A 26,930-nucleotide genomic window follows, 5' to 3' on the forward strand; every position below is an offset into this window, starting at 1 on the left:
TAGGTTCCTCAACCCGGTTGCTGTGTGGGAAATAAACTAGGCTTTCAGAAGATTATGTCCTGTCCACATCACTTATGATAATTAAATATAAAACAGGTAAATATATTCTATTCTATAACATTAACATTAAGATATTTAAACATTTTACAAGCTCTAAGTATAAGTGTACATATTTATATAATTATTTAAGGAAATACTCTAAAGAATATACATTCTTATGAGTGAACACAAATGAGATTCATGTGCTCTAACAACTAGGATTATAGGGGAAGATGAGTAAACACAAAGAGCTTTTACAGCACTTCTTTTTGAATTCAAATTTCAAAATAAAAAGCAAAATATCACTTCAATACAGTAAGACTAACCAATCAGCTTTAAAGTAACCAATTAGTCATACCTTTCCTGAGAAAGTCCAACCAGACTAAATCCATCCACAATGAGGAGTTGGTCATGGGCACCTAGTTGTCCAACCTGAGCCACCAGAAGGATGCAGGTGTAGGGAGAAAAGAAAAAAGGCAGCGTCAATACACAGCAGCATTCCTCACAGCACACAGTCAGTGCAGAGCAGCATTCCTCACAGCACACAGTCAGTGCAGAGCAGCATTCCTCACACCACACAGTCAGTGCACAGCAGCATTCCTCACACCGTACAGTCAGTGCACAGCAGCATTCCTCACACCCTTGCTGATTTCCCTCTAGGACTAAATAGGAATAGAAGTGAACACAACTTAGACACATTGCTCTCCTCATCTTCCAATGGCCTAGTGTCTCCCTATGATCATAAGGCTAGTCAAAGAGGAAGCAGAAGTACCATTGGGCATGCCCTTCTTTTCAGGACACTTCCGACAACACCCACAGTGAACAAAGCATACATACACACCAGAAGTATCCTTTGTCTTCACTCAACAATTAGCCATACTTAGAAGAGCTGTAGCAACGAGAAAACAGAGGACGACCTACTTTCCTGCTGTCTCTCAGCAGAGAGCAGGACATTCCCCAGCTGGGTATTTCCCAGAGGCATTAAAGGATGAACCAATTCCAATGGGGAAATTCACTGATGAAGTTGTGTTGCTGCTTTCCTTCAAGAATGAAACCTTACAAGGGTTTTCTCCCAGAAATGTGGCCCAGGGAGATTGTCCAGAGAACACGCAGATGGCAAAACCCAAGTGCCTTTGTACTTTGTCCTTCCCAGTTTGCTCTGTGCTCATTCTTCCTCTGGCTCTGTTTTCCAGTTCCCCATAATTCTTACCTTCTTATATCCTCTAAGTATTTTATGATTCTTCCCCCAACCCAACCATCTCCCTCTTCTGGATTTCTTCTCTTCCCAGCAAGGACTCATTATGACTGCTGTGTAGCCCACTCTAGAGCGTGGTGCAGCTGAATGCATCCATTCACCTGAAGTTTATCACACTCTAAAAACACCAGCTTCCACAAAGTGAGGTGGAGAGTGGTATGAGCTCATGAAATCTTCCATAGGTTACTGGTCCTAGCACACACGGCATTTATCACAAGAGCTATAGAACAAATTCTTATGCGGTCAAAAGTAGCATCACATTTCATTCAGCCTTAAATCTAATAACCAGCAATGACTTTGAAAAATTGAAATTACAGTTGCTGCAACAGTGCAGATCCTGTGAAGAGGTAGGTCCTGCGACAGTGGAGGCACTGAAATAGTGCCGGTTCTGTGACAGTGAAGGTCCTTTGAAAGTGGAGGCACTGAGATCGTGGAGGTCAATCTACCTACAGGGGAGCTGCTGCACAATTGAGGTTCTGCTACAGTGGAGGTCCTGCAAAATTGGAATTGATGATACAGGGGTATTCCTGTCACTGTAGAGATTCTGGGGCAGTGAAGTTGCAGAATCATGGGAGATCTTGCTTCAGTTGATGTCCTGAAACACTTTAGTTGCTACGGGTGGTGCTACGACAGTGGAATTCCTGGGATAGTGGAGGTTATAGGACAGTGGGTGTCCTGAGACAGTTGTAGTGCTCCTACAGTGGAAGTCCTGTGACAGTGGAGGTCCCGCAATAGTAGTATTGCTTGGACAGTCCAGTTCTTGGACAAAGGAGGTCCTGTGACACTTGAGATGCTGAGACTCTTGAGCTCCTGAACAGTAGAAGTGCTGTGATAGTTGAAGTTCTGAGACACTTGTGGTCCTGTAACAGTGGAGTTGACACACAGACAGTGGACTTCCTGAGGTAGTGGTGGTGCTTAAACAGTGGATGTCCTGTGACAGAGGAGGTCCTGCAATAGAGGAAGAACAATATATGCTGGCTGATGACCCAGAGCTTCCAGAAAATAGACCACCAACCAATATATATCAGAGGATGGCATTATTTGAAACCAATGGGATGGAAGGCCCTTGGTCCTGTGGAGATGTGATGCTCGAACATAGGAGGAGGCTGGAGTGGTGGGTTTTGAAAAGTTGGGTGAGTTTAGGAGCAGCATCATAGTGGCAAAATGGAGGGAGGAGGGAGAAGATGTAGGAGTGGGCTTTGTGGATTGGCACCTAGGACGTGGGACATCATTTGAGATGTTAAAAACAGTGGAAATGATAAGGTTTATTGTCTGATCCAAACCTAAGGGATACTACATAAGGAACACAAAAACCCACAGGTGCTCACCAACAATCAGATAAAATTTGGCCTTATGCGCTGTACTCCAAAGAAACTATTCCAAGAACACTGTTTTTTGTTTTTTCAAACAAAGTTTAAAACTCTTAAGTGTACTCTCAAATCTGCCCTAATTAGCATAAATTGGTCAAAACTGTTGGCTTTGTAAATACTTCTATCTTGTCCCAATAGTCACATGCTGGTCATCCCAACAACATGATACTTGTCAAGGTGAGAGTCAATCAACATCGGATTCTAGTTCCAACTGGGTCATGCAGACCCTGAGCTCACCTTCAGTTTCTCACACACACATACACACACACACACACACACACACACACACACACACACACACACACCACACATACAGAGAGAGAGAGAGAGACAGACAGACAGACAGACACACAGACACAGAAACACACACACATGCACACACACACACACACACAGACACGGACACAACCACCCATGAGAGGGGGAGAGGTAGAAACAGAGTGAGAGAGAGAGAGAGAGAGAGAGAGAGAGAGAGAGAGAGAGAGAGAGAAAGAAGGGAGTGCTTATCATCTACTTTCTAAGGCATATTGTGTGCTCTTCGCGTTGAGCACAGAGACTTGCACATGTAAACCAATCTTGTACACCTAGGAACATTTTCTGTTCTGTATATTCTCTTTTCTATCCAGTTTTTAGGATATCTTTAAAAGCAAGTAGGGCATTGTCCTACCATGAAATCTTGGACCTAAAGGTACATTTTAATACAAAGCTTACATGTCACTTACAGATGACTCTAGTAGGAAGTACATTAAGTTCAGAATCATTCAATCAGAAACCCTTAGTGTGTATACATCATTCTCACTGCCTTCACTTAACCTCATGTTTGGACCACTGTTCCTAGCTGGAGATTCCTGTTTATTCCCAGAATAAAAGGGAGGCTCCATGCTCAAGTGGAACAGCAGATTCAAGGTGGGACTGTTGGGTGACATTACAGTGAACATCAGGGACTGTCCCACGGAGGGAGGACATGGCCCTTTCTTTCCTCCAGGGGAAGCAGTATCTACATTGTCCTGAGCAGGGAAGGATCCTCTCATTCTAGCAGATATTCTGGATGACACAAGGAATGTGAATAGATTATGAAATCACTTTTCCACATTTCTTTCTGAGGCAGAGACCCTTGAGACCCTTGGCTCAGGAGTAACAGTTCCAGATAGCAAGGTGAGGTCAGTGTGGGCCCTGTGTTGACCTATGAATAGTTATTTATGTTAATCACCAAATCATTAAAACTTACAGCATGTGAGAGAAAAGTCTCCCAGGAATCTCAGCTAAAAGTAATCAGTGAGTTTTTAAGAACAAGGACAAGTAGGAAATTTAAATTCATGTGATTGCTACAAACAAAGCAAGACACTGTCACTAGATCACCTTTGTGTAAGGGCCCTGACGACATACACAACTTAAGATGTGAAGTGCTCAGCTAGCATGCTTCGTGGCATGAACCCAAGACACAGCTTCTCTGTGTCTCATCACCTCTGAAGCATGGTCCACAAACAATTGCAACAAACCTTCTCTTCCTCAGAGTTCAAAGTTACCTTTATTGTTAGTGATAGTTTCCACAGTTAACTAACCTCTACTGGATAGACAGCTTTGACTAACCTTCTCTGAGCTTCTCCCAACCATGTACAGATGGTACATCCCTCTGCACATGAGGCCTGTTCCTCTCAGGCCTGCTGGTCTCCTTCCCAGATTAGAAACTGGATAACTTTCAAGCCTACATTCTTAAGTCATCTATCAACTTTGGGTACATGATAAGCACAACATGACATTGGGTGCCAAATAACACTTTCCTACCTGACAATGAATATGATCCAGGGGTACCAAACATGGAAACTGGTCAGGTAAGGTCAGGTAACCCCCATGCTATCTCCATGTGGAGATGAAGATTGACACACCTTCCCAAGCAGACTTTCTCAGCTGTCTCACCCCACACAGCAGTCCTTTGCTGAGCTTCCTTACTCCCAGTGACTGATGAGAGTACATGAGATGATGCCTGATTTCTGGAAAGCGCTGGGCCCCATGACCCACAGTAGCAGCAGCTTCTGATCACAGGTGATTTCAGGAACTGAAAATGCCTAATGTTCCTGTGTTGATTTGAATATGCTCAGCCCAGGGAGTGGGACTATTTGCAGATGAGCCCTCATTGGATAGGTGTAGCCTTGATTGAGGAAGTGTGTCACTGTTGATGTAACCCTTATGTTTCTTGTCCTAGCTGCATGAAAATCAGTTTTCTAGTAGCGGCCTTCAGATGATGATGTAGAACACCCAGCTCCTCCTGTACCATGTCTGCCTAGATGCTGCCATGCTCCCACCTTGATGATAATGAACCAAACTGCTGAACTTGTAAGCCAAACCCAAAGCAGTGTTCTTCTTATAAGATTTGCATTGGTCATGGTGTCTGTTAATAGCAGGAAAACACTAAGTAAGTCACTTTCTACCACAGATTACGAGGTTAATTGAGTGATGTCATCACCTGAGGAGACATGGCCTCTTATTAAGGTTCTAATGTCCTAAGAAATTGCAGGCTCTCTTCTGGCCTAGGCATTGGCTATAATATTAATCTTCCCAGTGTCTTTTTCTCTGTAAACTATACATTTTGCATTTCTATTTGCCCCATTTGCTCTTTTTCATTGAAGTCCTATAACCTCAGTATAACAGAGGCCATACTGGGCTCTCTTCAAATTTACATCGAAGAAATTTGTTTATTACTTTTTAATTTAGCCTCAGGTAGGTTTTTACGATGTGGGCGGAATAAAGCCACATTTTTGTAAAAGCATCATACAAATTATCCCAGGCCAGTTACAAATATTATTGCCTTCTGAATCCCCTTGTCCTGGGCTTCCACATTCTGGATAGATCTTGGCACTCCTGACTCCCAAGCTCCTGCCAGTATACCCCATTAAACTCTTCTTAGAGCACTGGGCCACTTCTAGTTCAAAGTTCTGAATTCTTGCATATTTTCCAAAACAAGTAACAAGCACAAACTGGCATGGTCAGGTATCACAGAGCAAGAGTCCGCTCTATTACATCCCCTTCTGCATTAGTTACCTTTGTATTTCTGTGACAGAAATGCCATGAGCACAGCAAACTATAAAACATGTAGGCGATTAGTGATCCTATTTCACAGACCACCTGTTACCACAGGTTAATTTCCATGACTACAGGGCACAGTGGAAGGAGCAGGAAGCAGAGGACTCACATCTGGAATCACAAGTACAAAGCAGAGAGTGCACAGGGAGTGGTGCAGAGCACTAAAACCTCAAAGCCCAGCCCCACTGGCATTCTTTCTCCAGCAAGGGCACACCTCCTGAGTCTTCCCAAACAGAGTCACCAACTGGGAAAGGAGTACTCAAATGCCTGAGACAGTGGAGGATAGCTCATGCAAAATGTCATGATGATTAAGGAATTCGAATCAGTAACAGAGAGAACCTTCACTCTGGGTCAATGTGTGTTGCTGCAAAGCCAGCAAGCTGCTCTCCCTCCTCTTGAACATAAGATGTGGATTAAGTAAAAATGTAAACAAGCATCTCCATGGAAAATCAACATCCCTGTTAATCTGGTAATACTTATAGGATAAGTCCAGAGGTGCAGGATACTGAAATCAGAGAAGAAGCCAACACAAACTCAAACCCTTTAGTCTATAGGAATAAAAATACCACAGAAGCCAAAACGGGTAACGATATAGAGCAAACACTCACTCACTCAGTAGATAAAATTACACCTAGCCCTTACTCACAGACCTACTTCTTAAACAGTGTACATTCTGCTGGTACCTACTCAACACAATCCTAAATGCTGCAATCAAACCAAATGGTTTCTTACTTTGTTGAGTATGACTTAAAAACACTGAAGTACTCTGAAGGAGGATAATGGAATCTTCTCAGGGCCTGGGGAAGTTGGCTGAGGGAGTACAGATTAACAAAGCAACACAACCCAATTTCCCCACCAGCAAGCAATAACCGGCCTGATGTCAGTTTCCAATTCCTGAGGGTTTAAGAGAAGCCTACTGACTGGAAGGACTGAGGTAGGTGAGATTAAAGTACAGTTACACTGAATGCTCACTTGAGGAATGGGAAGGGTAGCAACTGGAAAGTGCTCTGTGTGTGTGTGTGTGTGTGTGTGTGTGTGTGTGTGTGTGTGTTTGTGTGTGTGTGTGTATGTTCCATGAGTGTGTTTGTGTGTGAGTGTGGTTGGGTTGTTGCTGTTGTGTGCTTAATTTGAGACAGAGTGTTACCACAAACTGAAGCTGTCCTAAAACTCACCCTGTACACAAGGGTGGTTTGGACAGTAAAGAGACCTTCTCTCTCATGAAAGGGGGATTAATGATGTGTAGCACAAGCTATGTGTGAATGTAAATTTCAAAATCTGAAGATTTTATAAATCTCCTTTGGCTTGCTTTAACAATGCTGGTGATTATAGCAATACATGGTACACTGAGGACAGAACAGAATATATAGTGTGAGCTTTAGAGATGGTTCAGGGGTGAAAGAAATAGCTGATGATCTGAGTTTAGTTCCAGAGGCACTGTTAATAATCAAACACAAATGTAGCCGACTTTTATCCTGTGTAAAAATCAGTCAGGGCATCCAGTCATCTAAAGTCTGGAAGCTGGGGAAGGGAACATGGAAAATGAATATCCTAGTAAGAGCACCATTGGAAGGGGAAGCCCTGGGTCCTGCTAAGACTGAACCCCCAGTGAACTAGATTGTTGGAGGGAGGGCGACAAGGGGGGGAGGATGGGGAGGAGGGAAGGGGATGTTTGCACGGAAACTGGGAAAGGGAATACTGGAAATGTATATAAAAAATACTCAAGTTAATATACATATATATATATATATATACATATATATATATATATATATATATATATATATATATATATTCACACTGAGGTCAACCCTAGATAGGGCATAGAGCAATCCACACATCATGGGATTCAACGGGGCGTTTTATGAAAGAGCTATTTCCCAGGAGCACACCTGTGTGTCAAGGCCTCCCTTCCAGCTAGGCCTTTGGAATCTCCAGTGCTAAACACTGTCTCTTCCTTTGCAGAAGTGAAACATAATAAAAATTCACACTTCACAGTACAGTGAATAGCAGTAATCGCGAAAGGTGTAAATAGAACCGATTAGTACAAGAGTATGTGGATTGATGTTATATGAAATGTGTGTGGATGCCGTGCAGTATCCTTTTCCATGTACCAACATACTGAGCAATGACCCTGTACAATTTCTCTCTAGACAGAACCATCTGGAATTCACTCACTGAGGGACTTATGCCCTGGAGTGGCAGCTACAGGTAGGACTTGTGCAACCATGTCACGAATCGAAGAGACAGAGATGCATGGATTAAATGGAGAGAAGCAGATTGGAATGGTCGAGAGACTAACCTGCCAACAACTCCAAATCCCCAGCAGGATGACAATGGAGAACAGCGAGCAGTTTCCCAGCCAGCCTCACTCTCCATAGCCAGACTTCTTCCAGTCCTTCCATTTTCCCAAGGAAAGAAAAGTTCAAAAAGCAGGGACAGGGAAAGAAAAACTGCTCTACTCCCAGGAGCCAAGGGCAAACCCCCTGGCACCTCCCTGTCTGAGCCCATAAGCAGAGACAGCCCAGTCCTGGGATCATCTCTAGAGGCTCAGGGACCCAGGCAGATGAGCCCTTGAATCACAAAGGGTTCCTCTACAGCATTCTATGGGTGTCAGTCCTGAGTCCCTGAGCCTGAGGTGCTCTGCACAGCTATTCAGAGAAGCCTTCTCCTGATCTCTGTACAAAGATCTCTGTGTTGGATGTCAGAGGAGAGTGTCCACCCAGCATGGGTTGGGGCTCTGGCCCTCTAATCTGTTGGTCCATGTTAACTTCTCCACAGAGAAAGCTTATGAGCTTTGCTGATACATCCATTAGGCGTTTGGGGGATTCAAACTCAAGTCTCTGCCTAGTCCTGCAGCTTTGTCTCAGGTGTTTGATGATAACATAGAGCCTTTCTGAGGACTTATGAGAACAGTGTCCTCTTGATGGGTCAGTTTAGAAACAGCTTTGTCTTTAAAAAAAGAAAACTATACCATCAGTTTGAGGCTAATCCTTCAGAATTCAAAGATAACGTGACACCCTGAGTGTAGACATGAGGACTTTAAAGCAGGATGCAGAGTAAACATTCAAAACAGAGAACTAGGGACAGCTAAACATCTTACAGGGTTTTATTTCTAACAGCCTAAAGTCTTTCCATAGCCCATAGAAGCCACGGTCTCAGAGTCCTTCCCAACCATGTTGACAGGTCCTATTGTGACCTCATGAGGAGCGATTGTGAGGCGGCCCAGCAAACACATATTAAGCTGTTGCCAGGCCTGGAATTCTTTGAGTGCTTTGAGAGGAGGTGTGGAGTGGAGCCCTCTGCGACTTGGTTGTATCTAGTGAGCTGTGTGTGGTTGTATCGAATTTTACTGTACTGTGTATATGTGTATGTATCAGTGTGTGTAAGAGAGTGTGTGTTGACAGATTCGCCTGTGTGTGAGTGTGTCTACACTTTTGCCTGTGTGTTTGTCAGTATATGTAGGAGTGTGTGAGTTTACAGGTTTGTATGTGTGTATGTGTTTGTATGTGTGTATGTCTTCTTGTGCGTACGTGTATCCCTGTGTGTATGTGTGTATGTGTCTGACGTGTGTTTTTCAAGCTTTGCTTGTGTGTAAGTATGCGTGTTTTGTGTGAATCTGGGTGTTTGTAAGAGTTTGTGTGAGTATAAGTTCACTTCTGTGTATTTCTGTGTGTGTGCCTGTGTGTGTGCCTGTGCCTGTGTGAGTGCCTGTGTGTGTGTGTGTGTGTGTGTCTGTGTGACTGTGTGTGCACGTGCCCATCCCCTTTTGCCCCTTGTATCTATATTACCTGCACCTCAGTGCAAGAGAGTGTAGAGGCCAGAAGTCACCCCGGCTGCTGTTCCTGAGGTAGGTTCTCAACCTTATTTTCAAGACAGGCTCTCTCACTGGCCTGCAGCTGCCCAAGTATCTGGGCTGGCTGAGCAGTCGCTCCCAGGCATTTGGTATGCCAACCCCATAATATCAGTTTAAAGGCCTATGTAGATGGCTGGCTGCCTATTTCTTGATTGATTGATTGATTTTTGGATGACTTCAAGAGAAAGAATTAGGTCACATATTGCCACGCCACTGGCTATTTCCTTATTGGGGTTTTGTTTTTTGTTTTATTTATTTATTTATTTATTATGGATTGCTGGTTTCATTTTTTGGTGGTTTTTATGTTCTCACATGCTATATTACTGCTTTGATTATTTACGGTTCTGCAGTCGGATGATTAACTCTATCTCCATTTTCAATGTCCTGCGGTTTCATCCTTTTACATTATTTCTGTTTCTCTATTTATTGAGCACAAGCAATCATTGGCTTAGACTTGATACAAATTTGCCCTTTGTGACACTTTGACTCTTCGGCATTTGTTTAAGGTTTACTATTCACTGATATTTAACTGCCTTATTCCTTGTGGTTGGTTAATTTTAATTTTCAGTATTTTGCTCTGGAGAGTTGTGGATTTTTGTGGATCACTAGGTCCTGAAATTCAATGGAGTTTTCCCTTAAGTGTTGGCTTTTTATATTTGTTTGTTTTGTCTTATACTAATTCTTCCTCCTCTCGTTTCTTTCATCTGTTTTTTTTTTTCTTCAATGAACATCTATTCATAGTATTGACCATCTTTGGCCGCCCAATCCTATTGTAGTATGACGATTTTTATTTTCATCATTGCATTTAGTATGTGTGTGCTCTTGGCTTTCTCTTTTGGGGTTGGTTATTTGGGTGGCTTTTACTTATGACTCTTCATATTTTCCCCTTAACTTTTTCATAATTTTGCTCTATTTTTCTAGTCTAGTTTTTACTTTGTCTTTGTTTGTTTTTTTTTTTTCTTTTGTTTGTTTCTTTTAGGTGCCACAAGTGTAATTTTAGCTCCTATATTGCTCCATCTTTTTCATTATTTGATTCCATTTTTGTTATTTTTAGGTAGCATTAGTACTGATAAAATGCCTACAGACTGAGGAGGAGTTACCAACCCCTACACCCGAGCCCAGTATCTCTGAGGAGAGCAACTTCCATTCCCAATACCAAGTATTGGGGACAATTGGGCAAGGGGGCAACGCCAAAGTCCTCCTGGCCCACCACCGGCTCACAGGAACCCCGGTGCCTGTCAAAGTTCTGCGAAAGGACAAGCAGTGGTTCCAGCCAGCCATGATGGAAGCAAACATAATGAGAAAGATCAACCACCCCAACATAGTGTCTCTCATACAAGTTATTGAAAAGGAAACGAGAATATACCTCATAATGGAGCTGGTGGAAGGCCAACAACTCTACCAGTACATCAGAGAGTCAGGGCACATAGAGGAGGATGAGGCCCGGCAAATATTTGAACAGATATTGTCAGCAGTGAGCTACTGCCATGGAAAGGGGATTGTTCACCGAGACCTCAAACTGGACAATATAATGATTGATAACAAAAAGGTCAAAGTCATCGACTTTGGGCTTAGCACCCAATTTCAACCTGGAAAAATGCTAAACCACCACTGCGGCACGTACTCTTTTGGTTCCCCTGAACTCCTCCTTGGCCATCGGTATGACGTGCCGAAGAATGATATGTGGATTACAGGAGTGGTCTTGTACTGTATGGTAGTGGTAAAGCTCCCATTTGATTCAGTGATCATCCAAGAACTGCAAAGACAAGTAGTGGCAGGGGTATATCCTGCTCCCTGTGGGGTTTCAAAAGAACTGGAGGACCTCCTTAGTAAATTACTGAGGGTAAATCCCAACTTTAGACCAACAGCAAGAAAGGCGATGAAACACCCTTGGTTCAAAGAACACTGGAACGGATTGATAGGTCCCTATGAAGAACTGCTTCCCCTCACACCAGACCCAGCCATTTTGGATGCCATGAAAAGCATTGGATTCCAAGCCTCTGTAGTAAAACACTCTTTAAAACAAAGAAAATATAATGAGGAAATGGCAACTTATTTCTTTCTACAAAAGCAGGCTCTCCAGGGGGATGGCTGCACAGCCCAGGCACAGCAAGTGAGTCCCGTTGCAGCCCCATTCCCTAGCCTTGATCCTGCTGCTGCTTTTAGATTAGGACCAAAGAGGAGTGGAAGCCTGCCAGTCCTTGGCACCCTGCGGGTGTCATCCTCCCATGGTCACGTATCTCACTATGGCCAGAATGCTCATCCAAAAGGAGGCAAAAGATCCACTGTGGCTGGTCTTCTCAGGCCACTACCGGTGACACCTACACAGGACCACTATCACAAATGTGCCGTGAGTGTCCCATGCATTCAAACAACAAGCATCTTCAGTGAGAAGAGTAGCAAGAAGGAAATCAAAGAAGACAACCCACTCTCCCACAGAGCCCCATTAGAGGATAAGCCCATCCCCAGCAGGGTCCGGCACAGAGGTTTTAAGGGGTGGACCAGGAATATAGCAAATGCCCTGATAAAGCTGTGTTGCTGCATGCCAAGGAGAAAGAAACCTCGCCTGGGGCAGAACAGAATCTCCCCCCAGAAATGAGCCACAAGGAGGGACCAGAGAACAAGCAGCAGGCATAGCCCAGGTACCTTTGTGCTTTGTCCTTTTCAGTTTGCTCTATGCTGGTCCTTCCTCTGTCTCTGGTTTCCAATTTCCCCACAATTCTTACCTTGTATCTGCTCTAAGTTCTTTATGAGGTTTCCCCAACACCAAGCCTTCTCCCTCTTCTTGATTTCTCCTCTTCCCAGCAGGGACCCAATAGGATTGTTGAGTTCCACACTCTACAGAGTTTTCTAGTTGGCCCATCCCTTCAGATGGACTCCAGCTCCCCCTTAGGCCAATAGCTCCCACAGGGTGAGGACAAGAGGTTCATGGGCTCATGGACTCCTGAAGGGGCTACTGATCTTTTCACATGTGGTCATCAATCACAAGTGCTGCAGAACACAGTCTTATGTTTTCAAATGTAACATCCCATTCCATTAAGCCTCAAAACTAATTAACAAGGTTTGTCATTGAATAAGTATCAACAACCTAGTTTGTGGGTTATAGTTGATGGTCAGAATCCTGCATGCATGCATATTGTTTTGCATACTGTTTTTTTTTTGTTCCTAAGACCTAGTGATCTATTGAATTTTATAGGTAGTAGTTCTAAATGGTTTCTTTCAAAGACCTCAACTGAGAAGTAGAAAAAAGAAGTTATAATATAGTAAGGCAAATCAAAGCCCCAAATGGTAAGCTAAGAATTCTACCTCACTGTCTTTTTTGCTTGGAATAAATTGTCTTGTCTATTTCACAGTGTCATCTGGAAATTCTTTCATGTCCTCAGTATAAACAGTAGGTGATTTCAGACACATGGCAATGGAAAAGACACCAGCAGAAACTAAAGCAGCAACAGGAGTAGCAACAATAGCAGAAGCAGCATTAGGCACAGCAGCAGCAGGAGGAGGAGAACGAGGAGCGTAGGATGAGGAGGAGGAGGAGGAAGATGAAGAGAGGAGGAGAAAGAAGAGGAGGAGGAGGAAGAGAAGGAAGAGGAGGAGAAAGAGGAGGAAGAACAGCAGGGGGAAGATTTTGATTCCCTGTCCCCGTGAGAATTGCTGATGACTACTTCTGGACACAGATATCATGCTGAGAACTGTTTATCAAAATGATTTAACAGAATATTAATTTTCATAGAAGACATGTCAATGTTCCTGAGGGCATGCAGCCCTGGAAAAGAGAGCCAGATGGCAGAGGCAAGCAGTGTGGAATGTTCTTACTGAGGAAGACCTTCTCAAAGCTGATGATGTAATAGGTATGAAGGAGCATTTCATGGGAGTCACGGTCCCATGCCCCTGTGTCAGGGCACACAGAGCTCCTAGCCTTGCATCCTGCGTGAGAGGGGACCTGGAATATTCCCTGATCCCCACAGGGTCCTGGATTGCAAGGTTCCCCCTCAGGTATGGTCCTCCCTGTGCCTCATGGGGTACGCAGCTTCTACAGGCTGAATTTATATCAGTGATTAACTGGAGCTGGACCACAACCACACCACAGGCAAGCCCTGGGCACTGAGGACATTAAGAGCAGCAGACAACATCTCCTCCGCTGCTTCTGACTCTGCTCCACAAGCCAAGGCAGCTCCCACACAGCAGACATCCAGCCTAACTCCCAGCAGGGAGAGTGTGAGATGTCTGTGGATGAGCCCACAGGGACTACAGGATTCTGTGGGAAGACATCTGGTAGCTTCTGGAGCAGCTGCAGCAGCCAGGACACATGAACTACAGTGGAGGTGAGCTATAGGACCAGGTAGCAAAGAGCCTGATCTGGCCAATGCTGATCTGAATCCCTGAGTGCAGGCTGGAATGGTCACTCAGGGCTATTAGAGTGAAGGCCAGCCAAGGGCATACAATGTGTCACTAACATTCTCAAAGTCTTGTCCAGGAAAAAAAAACCACTGGCCTTGACCACTAAAGTTGAGTCCAGACTCATGGGCTACAGAATAGCAGATTGAACTGAGTCTGAATTCCCATGAGTATGACCTCTGGCTGCTCCCTAGGCTCAGTATAGATGAGCATGAGAAGGCACCATTGCTGTGTTTGCAGGAGTAGCAGAGAGCTCAGAATACATGACCCACTCCTAACCCAGACTGGAGCCACTCTGGGGAGGAGATGGCATCATTTGAGAGATGGGCTTATGCGGGACACTGTGCTCTGGTTTGTGGCACATACAGCTCCTGTCTTTCTTGCTGACAGTTCAGATCCACAGCTGGCCTCATCACAGACAGTCCCATGAGGAGGGGGTGTTTGGTTCCTGCTTCCCAGTTAGGGCAGGAACAAGCCCAGACGCAGTGAGTAAGGACAGTGCTTCTGTCTTGACCCAGCTTCCTTGTCCTCCCCCCTCCCCCAACTCATATCAGGAGCCACCCAGAGACCTTCATAGGAGTGTGGGTCATGTTAATCGGAATGCACAGCTGGAGATTAAATTCTGGGTAAGGTCTCCATACAGCCCTGGTGGCTCCCACACCCTGCCTACCTAAGTTTTCCCAATTGGGTCCTCAGGGTCGTGGAGAATCTTCTACAGGCTGCCATGAAGATACAGCCAGTTTCTTGGTAACATTGTGTTTAGCAGAGGTTCTCTGCTTCAGGCACAGAGCCTTCCAGTGAGAGGGTTTGCTGAGTAGCACACCAGGACCAGAAAAGTGTAGAGCCCTCCAGTGGTAGACATGAAGTACTGCAGGAGTTTATTTCCTGATTTCTTCACATCTACCTTGTTCTAAAGGCTTTTTGTCAGACACATAGGGACCTAAGAAACTTGAGTTTGCACCCCCATAGGGAACCCAGGACACTAAACCAGCAGCCCTGTTAAACGTCGGCAGAGGACAGTCTGGGCTCTGTGTTTATAGAATGGCTCTAGACTGGTAAAGACTGATTGACCAGCCAGTCAAGGAGATTTAGGGACAGTTAGAGACTTGGAGGAGAGCATGAGCGGCAGACACAGCAGAGTCCAGGCCAACCCCCAGAGCCGGGTTAGCTATCTGCAGTTGGTTCCATGTGGGTCATCTGACAAGTAGATCCAGGACTGTCTGTCTGTGTTGCCTGCCATTGGATCTGTTCTCCATACCCGGACTGCCTGATTGTAAATCTGTGGGGCAGAATGTGCTCGGGCCACTTGGGACTAGATGTCCCGGGGTGGTGTGGTACCCAGGGACTCTCCCCTTGTCCAAAGAGAAGGGAGAGCATTATGGTAGAAAGGATTTGTAAGGTGGGACTGGGAAGGGAAGAGGGAGAGTGACTGGGATCAGGATGTAACCTGAATAAAGAAGACATTATTGGAAGTAAAAAAGTTAGCCTGGAAAATGGAAAGATTGATAAGTGGCTAAGAGCACTGAATGCTCTTTCAGAGGTCCTGAGTTCAAATCCCAGCAAACACATGGAGGCTCACAAATGTCTCTAATGACATCTGATGCCCTCTCTGGTCTTTCTAAATACAGCTACCCTGTACGTATGCATAACAAATGATTGATTGAATGAGTGAATGAATGAATGAATAAATAAATAAATTTTACCTAGTGTTAGTTATCAGGCAATGAATAAAATGTCGAGATTATGTTCAAACCCATGTCATGGATTGCCTGGATCTTTTAGATCTGCAGGAAACATCTCAACGAAGAACAAGAGAGGCTGGAGAAGAATGGGGAAGGGTTTGATCCCTGAAGTTCCTCAGTGTCCACTAGCACAGCAATTGTCCTTGGGAGATGACATCTTTCACTCTTCCTGACTGTTGCACCAATCAGAATTACAAGCTCTGTGGATGAACCTGTAAAAGAGGACAGTTGCTCTTGGGCCAATATGGAGGTTCCTGACCTCTCAGCAAGCTCACTGCTGACTTTTGAGGTCTCTGGAGGGTGAGCAAAATGAAGACACACAGAATAGCCTCAGGTTGAGTCAGCCAGGACCAGAGGCCTCAGTGGTGTCTCTCAGATTCCCAGGCCCTCCCTGAGATTGAACATACTACACAGTGTAAGAGGATTAGGGGATAACCAGGAAATTCAGTTGCTCAGGTGTCTGGCTCTGTAGGAGGGAAATAAATCACAGTGGGAAAGTTCAGGACAGTCAGGTGACCTGAGCCCTCCACAGAGTCTAAGGCCAGACTCACAGACATTCATCTCTCCACAAGTCTCCTAAACACAGACCTTGACTGACCTGCAGTCCAGAGTATGTTATTATACAGTGTCGCTTAGAGAGAGGACAAACTTTCCAATTAGGCCTTTTCTGTGTCACAGTGAGACTGGGTTTATGGTACAGCTGATGCAGATGGGGACTGGCCACAAGTGGCAGTCTATCGCAGATCATGAAATAAATAAATAAATAAATAAATAAATAAATAAATAAATAAATACCCACTTATCTCACTGCCTGCAATCCTCATTGTCACCACAAGGGAGCGCTGCTTTGACCTTCTCAGAAAGAAAAGCTGACTTCCCTCAGGGAAATTGATGGATGGATGGATAGATGGATGGATGGATGGATGGATGGATGGATGGATGGATGGATGGATGGATGGGTGGGTGGGTGGGTGGATGGATGGATGGATGGATGGATGGATAGACAGAGAAGTGATTTGACTTAATCAGTTTCTTCCTTTCCTACTTTTCTGGTCGAAAACACACTGAACATGTCTGCTGCAATTGCTTGTTCTTCATTTCTGCTTTCTTTGGCTGTTCATTCAAGGCAGCTCCCTTAGAATCTGCTCATCTCAATAAAGGTCCATCTGTGGAATGTATAGCTTCTCAGTTAGGAGCTAAGGGATTCTTGGAAAGAGTTCCCAAAATCCCCTCTGGGGCAGTTGCCAGTGTTCTCTACATCAGAGAGCAGCTGCATGAAGCAAACACACACCTGTCTGAACATTCCAGCTTGGGTGCACGTCACAGTGCACCTGCCCCAGGGTCCCTGCCAGTTGCACATGCCACAGGCCCACAACTACAAGATCCCTTCCCCAGGACTCATGCCCCCTTGCATCTCCCCCAGGATTCCTGCTCTGTTGTAACTGAACCAGGGTCCCTGCCCGGTTGATCCTGGCTCACGATTCCTACTCAGTTTTACCTGCCCCAACGACCCTGTCCCACTGCACCAGCCTCAGGGATCCTGACCCATTGTGCCCACCATGCTGCACCTTCCTGAGAGTACCTACTAACTGTTCCTAGGTGGCATTTTTCAAATCTAATTCAAAGATCTTGCCAGTCAGAACCCATTGTCTTTGGTAACACCAAGTAGATATTAGCAGGGCTTCCTCACCTACACTTAATCAATCCCTTCTCTCAGTTGTCCATGTGGAAGCAAAGAAACTAGCAGCAGAACATGGATTATTCATCCAGGATATCAGCAGCCCTAGAATTCTCATGAGATGGGCTGCTGTGACTGTGACACACGGGTGGCAGGGAGGCTTTGACACTGAACAAGCCCAGAGTGCTGCCTCTGCTCACATTGTGCCAGCACCTTAGCCTACCTCTAGATGTCCTAAACTCTGAGAGGAGGAAGGAGATCTTCCTACATAGAAGATGTTCTCTGAATCTGTGCTGGCCAAGGTCAAGCCAGAGTGTTTGAACATGCCAGTTCCAGCCCCTGAGGGTTCTCTGCCTGTCTGGTGTTTGGTTGTGCTTTATGTCTGGCAAGGTGAAGATGTGGCCCATACTAGGAATATCTTTGTAGACAACTGCCCTGGGATCCCATGCTAAAATTCAATTAGGGACTGACAGGGACCTAAATACCAACAAGACAGTGCCAAGACCATGAGTTCCAAAATCAAGAGCAAATGGGGCCTTGATGCTATCCTGTGCTGATCTGACAGGAGTCAGCACACACAATTCTCCTGCACATCCAATGCCCCTTGGAAAAATCCTCTGTCAAGGGTAAGTGATGCCTCATGAGAATGAACTGTCAGCGTAGGACAAGACACTTGGGACTACTGTCCTGAACTCACCAGTCTCAGATGAATGGGCTTTGAAAAGTTTTCAGGACACGGAATAGGGGTGTGTAAGCAAGTGCAGGTAATCCTTGGGTAACACATAGTTCCTGAGGAGGTTCTGAGAGCTGTTGGATCCACTCCTGGAAAAGGCAGCATTGTGTTCAGTGGGGTAAGAAAGCATGAGCCTGCTGATGTTTTCACAGTATTGCATGGGAACAGTAACAATGCCCTTAGGAGCAGGATGTCCTAACACTCTCAGATCAAGCAGACAGCCTGGAGCCTATTAGGCCCATATCCCAAGAGAATGCCGCTCATGTGTGAAGCTTCTATAGCCAGGAAGCTGGAGCAGGGAACATTGACATTGTCTCAGTTAGGGGTTTACTGCTGAGAACAGACACACCATGACCAATGCAGCTCTTATGAGGACAACATTAATGGACACAGGATTGCAGGTTCAGAGACTCAGTCCAGTATCATCAAGCTGGGAGCATGGCAGCATCCAGGCAGTCATGGTGCCAGAGTAAGTGAGAGGTCTACATATTCATCTGAAGGCTGCTTGGGGAAGATTGGCTTGCATGTGGATAGGAAAGGGGTTTTAAAGCCCATGCCCACAGTGACACACCTACTTTAACAAGACCAAGCCTCCTAATATTGCCACTCCCTGAGCTAAGCATATACAAACCATCATAGACATCTTGCAGGGGGGTGGTACTGTTCTATCAGAGAGAAGCCTCTGCTCCCGTTAATATACTGAGGTCAACCCTGGGTAGGGCACAGAGCCCTCCACACATCCTGGGACTCAGGGAGGCATCCTATGAAAGAGCTTTTTCCTAGAAGGACACATGGGTGTAGGCCTCCCTTCCAGCCAGGCTGTAGGGAGTCTCCAATGCTAAACTCTGTCTCTTTGCAGAAGTGAAACAATGAAAATTCACCCTTAACAGTACAGTGAATAGCAAAAATGGTGAAAGGTATAAAAAGAACCAATTAGTACCTGAGCATGAGGATTGGTTTTATATTAAATGTGGGTGGTGCAGTGCAGTATCCTCCTGCATGTACCTACATGTTCAGTAACTACCCTGTTCGATGCTGCTTTACACAGAACCATCTGGAATCCATTCACTGAGGGACTCCATCCCTGGACTGGAAGCTACAGGTGGGACTTTTGTATCCAGGTCTCCCAGCCCTGGGACAGGGATGCATGGATAAAGTGGAGAGAAGCAGACTGGAATGGTGCAGTGGTTATCCTGCCAACAACCCCAAGCCCCCAGCTGCATGACAATGTAGAACAGCGAGAAGTTTCCCAGCCAGCCTCACTCCCCATAGACAGACTTCTTCCAGTCCCTCCTTATGCCAAGGAAAAAAAAGCAAAAAAAGTAGGGGCAGGGAAAGACAAATTGCTCTACTCCCAGGAGCCAAGAACAAGCCCCCACCCATCCTCTGATCTGACCCCATAACCAGCCACAGCCAAGTCCTGGGCTCATCTCTAGAGGCACATGGGCCCAGGCAAATGAGCCCTTGAATCACAATTGGCTCCTCAAAAGCATCCTATGGGTGTCAGTCCTAAGTCCATGAATCGGAGGTGCTCTGCACAGCTATTCAGAGAAGCCTTCTCTTGATCTCTGTGAAGATCTCTCTGTTGGATGTCAGAGGAGGGTGTCCATCCAGCATCAATCCAGGTTCTGTGGCCCTCTAATGTGTTAGCCCATGTGAACCTCCCCACAGAGCCCCACCTGTCCTTGTTCAACTCCTCCTTGATCGCCTTTTATAGGAAGATATTTAGGGTCCATTGCTGGAGGCAGGGAAAATGGCACACAGCTGAGGGTGGTAGACAAAACTGGGAACACATCAAATATTGAGTTGGTGTGAGGCTCCCTAAGCCATGCTTGGGCAGGTCTGTGCCAGCGATCCCATAAGACCCTTTGATTCTCCCCATGTACACAGCAGGAACCAATTGCCAGGCCTACCCTCTGCCGAGAGCAAAGGAGATTGGAACTTGGATTCCAACCCTGGCCATTCCTATAATACCTGACCTTGTAACCCTTGCTCCCTTTGGGGCTCAACAGTCCCCCTCAAATGTAGACAACAATGTCTAGATGGTGTTCACAGCTTTTCTTGCCTGAAACTGTGCTTTGTTTGATACTACAATCCAGGAAGTAGGGACTTAAACTTGAGATCACTGACTCAGGCTAGGGAAAACTCCAGGGCACCTGAGCTCAGCTGCAAAGGCAGAAGCTGAACCACAGTGAGCAGAGGTGGCACATTTTCCTGTTTCTTTCCTTTTCTGCTCTCAGGCCTTTCAGTGAACTCTACAGATGAGGATCTTTCCTCCCAGGCTTAGTGTCTGCAGCCATGAGAGTCCTCTACAGGGGACTCCAAACCCCAGAAGAGTCTTCAGAAGGAAAGTGCTACACACTGCACTGCCCCCAGCACTCTGAGAAACAGAGACCCTTTCTGGGCTTGGGCCAGTCAGTGCTCAATAGTTAGCTTCTGGCTGCACTGGCTGCTCACAAATAACACAGCAGACTGGGTCCTGTGACCTGGCTGTCACAGACTGTTATTGAGAATTCATTTCAACTGTGTCAGCATAGCCACTCTGTTCCTTCTGGCCCCAGGTTGCACAGAGGTCCTTGTCCTCATACATGCCTCTTCCATCACTGGACCTTAATATTTAAAGTGAGCCCTACACTCAGGATGGACTTGGTTTTCTATACATCATGCCAACCTCTGTGTGATAGGAAGTGTCTGCCTGTGTATGCATACCCCCTTATGTGCCTAGGTGTCCATGCATACCACTACCCCATGTCCTGTCAGAGGCCATCCTCTGACATGTCCTCACGCCTGCATGTCAGACCACCTGTCTTCAAGCCCCAACCCCTCCCCACTCCACAGATGTTGAGCTTATGGGCTTTGCTGATGCATCCAACATTGATGGGGGTTTTGGGGATTGAAACTCAATTCCTTACCCTTGGGAGGCAAGTGCTCTGCCTATCCCTGCAGCTTTGTCTCAGGTGTTTGATGATATCCTAGAGCCTTTCTGAGGATTTATGAAATCAGTGTCATCTTGATGGGTCAGTTTAGAAACACAGCTTTGTTTTTTTTTTTAACAGTGTACCATCAGTTTGAGGCTAATCATTCAGAATTCAATGAAAAAGTGACACCCTGAGTGTAGACATGACGACTTTGAAGCAGGAGGCATAGAAAACATTCAAAACAGAGAACCGAGGAGAGGTAAACATCTTACAGGCTTTGATTTCTAAAAGCCTTAAATCTCTCCACAGCCCACAGAAGCCAGAGCCTTGAAGCCCTTCCCAACCATGTCATGACAGGTCCTATTGTGACCTAATGAGGAGCGACTGTGAGGCGTCCCAGCCAACAGATGTTAAGCTGTAGCCAGGCCTGGATTTCTTTGAGTGCTTTGAGAGGAGGTGTGGAGTGGAGCCCTCTGCGACTTGTTTGTATCTTGTGAGCTGTGTGTGGTTGTATTGGATTTTACTGTACTGTGTATATGTGTAAGTATCAGTGTGTGTAAGAGAGTGTGTGCTGACAGATTTGCCTGTGTGTGAGTGTGTGTACACTTTCGCTTGTGTGTTTGTCAGTATATGTAGGAGTGTGTGAGTTTACAGGTTTGTTTGTGTGTATGTTTGTATGTGTGTACCACTTCTTTTGTGTGTGTGTGTGTCCGTGTGTGTGTGTGTGTGTGTGTGTGTGTCTGTGATGTGCATTTTTCCAGGTTTACTTGTGTGTAAGTATGTGTGTGCCTGTTCCTACGTGAGTGTGTTTTGTATGAATCTGGGTGTTTGTCTGTGTGTGTGCCTGTGTGTGTGTGTGTGTGTGTTTGTGTGTGCACGCACGTGCCCATCCCCTTTTGCCCCTTGTATCTATATTACCTGCACCTCAGTGCAAAAGAGTGTAGAGGCTAGAAATCACCCTGGCTCCTGTTCCTGAGGCAGGTCCTCAACCTCATTTTCAAGACAGGCTCTCTCACTGGCCTGCAACTGCACAAGTACCTGTCTTGGCTCTCCAGTGGCTCCCAGTAATTTGATATGCCAACCCCATAATATCAGATTAAAGGCCTACGTACACTGCTGGCTGCTTATTTATGGATTCATTTTTTTCTATGTGTTTAAGAGATAGAATTAGGCCATATATTCTCAAGACCACTGGCTATTTCCTTATTGTGGTTTTGTTTTATTTATTTATTTATTTATTTATTTATTTATTTATTTATTTATTATGGATTGCTGGATTCATTTTGGTGGTGGTTTTTATGTTCTCACATGCTATATTACTGCTTTGATTATTTACGGTTCTGCAGTCGGATGATTAACTCTATCTCCATTTTCAATGCCCTGCGGTTTCATCCTTTTACATTATTCCTGTTTCTCTATTTATTGAGTACAAGCAATCATTGGCTTAGACTTGATACAAATTTGCCCTTTGTGACACTTTGACTCTTCGGCCTTTGTTTAAGGTTTACTATTCACTGATATTTAACTGGCTTATTCCTTGTGGTTGGTTAATTTTAATTTTCAGTATTTTGCTCTGGAGAGTTGTGGATTTTTGTGGATCACTAGGTCCTGAAATTCAATGGAGTTTTCCCTTAAGTGTTGGCTTTTTACATTTGTTTGTTTTGTCTTATACTCAGTCTTTCTCCTCTCATTTCTTTCATCTGACCTTTTTCTTCAAACAATCCATTCACAGTATTGATCAGCTTTGGCCGCCCAATCCTAATGTAGTATGACGATTTTTATTTTCATCATTACGTTTAGTATTTGTGTGCTCTTCGCTTTCTCTTTTGGGGATGGTCATTTGGGTGGCGTTTACTTATGATTCTTCATATTTCCCCCTGTTCATAATTTTACTCTATTTTTCTAGTCTAGTCTTTTCTTTGTTATTATTTTTTTTTTGTTTCGTTTGTTTCTTTTAGGTTCCACATGTGTAATTTTAGTTCCTGAATTGCTCCATCTTTTTCATTATTTGATTCCATTTGTTTGTTATTTTTAGGTAGCATTAGTACTGATAAAATGCCTACAGAGACTGAGGAGGAGTTACCACCTTCTAGTCCCGATCCCAGTATCTCTCAGGAGGGAACCTTTCATTCCCAATATAAAGTACTTAAGACTATTGGAAAAAGAAGCCATGCCAAGGTCCTCCTGGCCCACCACCAGCTCACAGGAACCCCAGTGGCGGTCAAAGTTCTCCGAAAGAACAAGCAGTGGTTCCGGCCAGCCATGACAGAAGCAAACATAATGAGAAAGATCAACCACCCCAACATTGTTTCTCTCTTACAAGTCATTGAAAACAAAACTAGAATATACCTCATAATGGAGCTGGTGGAAGGCCAACAACTCTACCAGTACATCAGAGAGTCAGGGCAAGTAGAGGAGGATGAGGCCCAGCAAATATTTGAACAGATATTATCAGCAGTGAACTACTGCCATGGAAAGGGGATTGTTCACCGAGACCTGAAAGTGGACAATATAATGATTGATAAAGACAAAAAGGTCAAAGTCATCGACTTTGGGCTTAGCACCGAAACACAACCTGGACAAATGCTAAACCAGCACTGCGGTGCGTATTCTTTTGGTTCCCCGGAACACTTCCTTGGACTTCTGTATGACGGGATGAAGAATGATATGTGGACAATAGGAGTGGTCTTGTATTATATGGTAGTGGGAAAGCTCCCATTTGATTCTGTGATCATCCAAGAATTACAAAAACAAGTTGTTGCAGGGGTGTATCCTGCCCCCTGTGGGGTTTCAGAAGAACTGGAGAACCTCCTTAGTCAATTACTAACAGTAAATCCAATGTATAGACCAACAGCCAGCGAGGTGATGAAACATACCTGGTTCAAAGAACACGGGAAGGGGTTCACAGTTCGTTGTGAAGAACCGCTTCCCCTCAGGCCAGACCCTGAAATTTTGGGTGCGATGAAATGCATGGGATTTCAAGCCTCTGTAATAAAATACTCCCTAATAAAAAGAAAATATAATGAGGAAATGGCAACTTATTGCTTCCTACAACAGCAGGCTCTCCCGGGGAATGGCTGCACAGCCCAGGCACAGCAAGTGAGTCCCATTGCAGCCCCATTTCCTAGCCTTGATCCTGCAGGTGCTTTTAGATTACAAAGAAAGAGGAGTGGAAGCCTGCCAGTCCTTGACACCTTGCAGGTGTCATTCTCCCAAGGTCACGTATCTCATTATGGCCAGAAGGTTCATACAAAAGGAGGAAGAAGGTCCACTGTGGCTGGTCGTCTCAGGCCACTACCGATAACACCTACACAGGACCACTATCACAAATGTGCCATGAGTGTCCCATACATTCAAACAACAAGCATCTTCAGTGAGAAGAGTAGCAACAAGGAAATAAAAGAAGATAATCTACTCTCCCACAGAGCCCCATTAGAGGATGAGCCCATCTCCAGCAGGGTCCGGCACAGAGGTTTTAAGGGGTGGACCAGGAATATAGCAAATGCCCTGATAAAGCTTTGTTGCTGCTTGCCAAGGAGAAAGAAACCTTGCCTGGGGCAGAACAGAATCTCACCCCAGAAATGAGCCACAGCGAGAGTCCAGATAACAAGCAGCAGGCACAGCCCAGGTACCTTCGTGCTTTGTCCTTTCTAGTTTGCTCTATGCTGGTCCTTCCTCTGTCTCTGGTTTCCATTTTCCCCACAATTCTTACCTTGTATCTTCTCTAAGTTCTTTTATGAGGTTTCCCCAACACCAAGCCTTCTCCCTCTTCTTGATTTCTCCTCTTCCCAGCAGGGACTCAATATGAATTCCCCACTCTACAGAGTTTTCTTGTTGACCCATCCCTTCAGATGGACTACAGCTCCCCCTTAGGCCAATAGCTCCCACAGGGTGAGGACTAGAGATTCATGGGCTCATGGACTCATCCATGGGCTACTGGTTCTAGCACATGTGGTCATCAATCACAAGTGCTGCAGAACAGAGTCTTATGTTTTCAAATGTAACATCCCACTCCATTAAGCCTTAAAATTAATAACAAGGTTTGTCACTGAATAAGTATCAACAACCTACTTTGTGGGTTATTGTTGATGGTCAGAATCCTGCATGCATGCATATTGTTTTGCATACTGATTTTTTCATTCCTAAGACCTAGCAACTGATATATATTGTTACATATATATATATATATATATATATATATATATGTAACATTTCTAAATGATTTCTTTCAAAAATCTAAATGAGAAGTAGAAGAGAAGATTTAATAAAATAATAAGGCAATCAAAGCTCCAAATGGTAATCTAAGTATTCTATCGCATAAGATTTTTGCTTAGAATAAATTGACTTTTTTTCTCTCACAGTGCCATATTGAAATTCTGTCATGTCCTGAGTATAAACAGGAGGTGATTTCAGACACATGGCCAAGGAAAAGACACCAGCAGAAGCTACAGCACCAAGAGGAGAAACAGCAATAGCGCCAGCAGCATTAGCAGCAGAAGGAGGAGGAGGAGGAAGAGGAGGATTCCCCAACACCAAGCCTCCTCCCTCCTCTTGATTTCTCCTCTTCCCAGCATGGACCCAATATGAACGATGAGTTCCACACTCTACAGAGTTGTCTTGTTGACCCATCCCTTCAGATGGACTCCATCTCCCCCTTAGGTCAATAGCTTCCACAGGGTGAGAACTAGAGGGTCATGGGATCATGGACTCTTCCATGGGCTACTAATCCATAGAGAAACGGGCCTGTAATACCAGACACTCAAGACACACAGGAGGTAGGGGGATCATAACTTCAAGGCTAGCCTGGTCTACATCATGAGTTTAAGATGAGCTTGGACAACTTATTGACACCCTTTTCCTAGAGGTGAGGAGGGCTAAGGCTACTAACTCAGTGGTAGAGTACTCGTGGGGAAACAGACTGCTGTCCATTGATAGCTCTCCTTCCTTGCTCGGAAATACACAATGGTATTAGAAGAGTCAAAGGTTCCTGGCCTAGCATCCACTATTCTATTTGCTACATCATTAAGGGTGCAGTCTTTGGGGTGGAGTTTTTGGTATTTTGGTCAGGGATCAAATCTATGAAATAAAACTTAAGCAATACTCTCATTGCTGTCAGAGTGGGAGGTGGATGATAAATGCTTGCCCACCTGCATCAGTACAAAGCTGGTTCCTTGGACTCCCTGCAAACACATCACTGCTAACTGTGTGCCTGGTATAGGCTTTTCCATGACTATCCATAGCTTGAAAACCTTCCCTGCTATGGACCCTTGTGTGGGCATCCTGCCTTTCTCAGTCTCAGAATGGAGCAAAGGTCCCCTGCTCACCTCTAGGCTCACAGGTCAGGGACCTCTTCCATCCCATAGTGAAGAAGACTGGCACAGCTGCACACACCTTGGAAATAGAATGTATTGGCAACCCTTAACAAAAAAGATGGTTCTTACTTTCGATTATGGCATTGTATAAAATACGGGTATTTCCTGGTATAATTACACATGTCATTGATTGTGTGTGTGCGTATGTTTTTTGAGGTTGGAGAGGGATAATTCATTTCTCTAAGCCCCTTCCTCAATGCTGGGTGATAAACATTGACTCTCATATAGATTTTAATAATTATACATTTATTTATATATTTTTAAGATTCGTTTATTTTTCCAACTTTTGTAGCTCTTTCTGTGTTGTGTGTGTGTGTGTGTGTGTGTGTGTGTGTGTGTGTGTGTAATTAGATATAATACTCAGGGTCAGTAATCCTACCCTTGAGCTACCTTATAACTTTTTATGTTTTAAACAGCTTTATTATGATATCTTTGATATATAAAGCTGATATGTGCTAGAGGTGAGCATATTGATGTTCTTAAAGACATGT

The 26,930-nt window shown here is 44.8% G+C and overlaps 1 protein-coding gene across 1 annotated transcript; it reads left to right on the plus strand.

Annotated features, from left to right (window-relative positions):
• The first annotated feature begins 21,518 nt into the window (after positions 1 to 21,518).
• On the plus strand, positions 21,519 to 26,565 carry LOC148007058 (sperm motility kinase Y-like). Its single transcript, XM_087598961.1, has 3 exons — positions 21,519 to 21,607; positions 23,103 to 24,695; positions 25,429 to 26,565. Exons 1-2 carry the CDS (start codon positions 21,604 to 21,606, stop codon positions 24,650 to 24,652), a joined length of 1,554 nt encoding a protein of 517 aa, XP_087455087.1. The 5' UTR covers positions 21,519 to 21,603; the 3' UTR covers positions 24,653 to 24,695; positions 25,429 to 26,565.
• Positions 26,566 to 26,930: the final 365 nt, after the last annotated feature.

This window comes from Rattus norvegicus, chromosome 1, assembly GCF_021556685.1.
Source record: "Rattus norvegicus strain SHRSP/BbbUtx chromosome 1, alternate assembly SHRSP_T2T, whole genome shotgun sequence".
Lineage (NCBI taxonomy): Eukaryota > Metazoa > Chordata > Mammalia > Rodentia > Muridae > Rattus > Rattus norvegicus.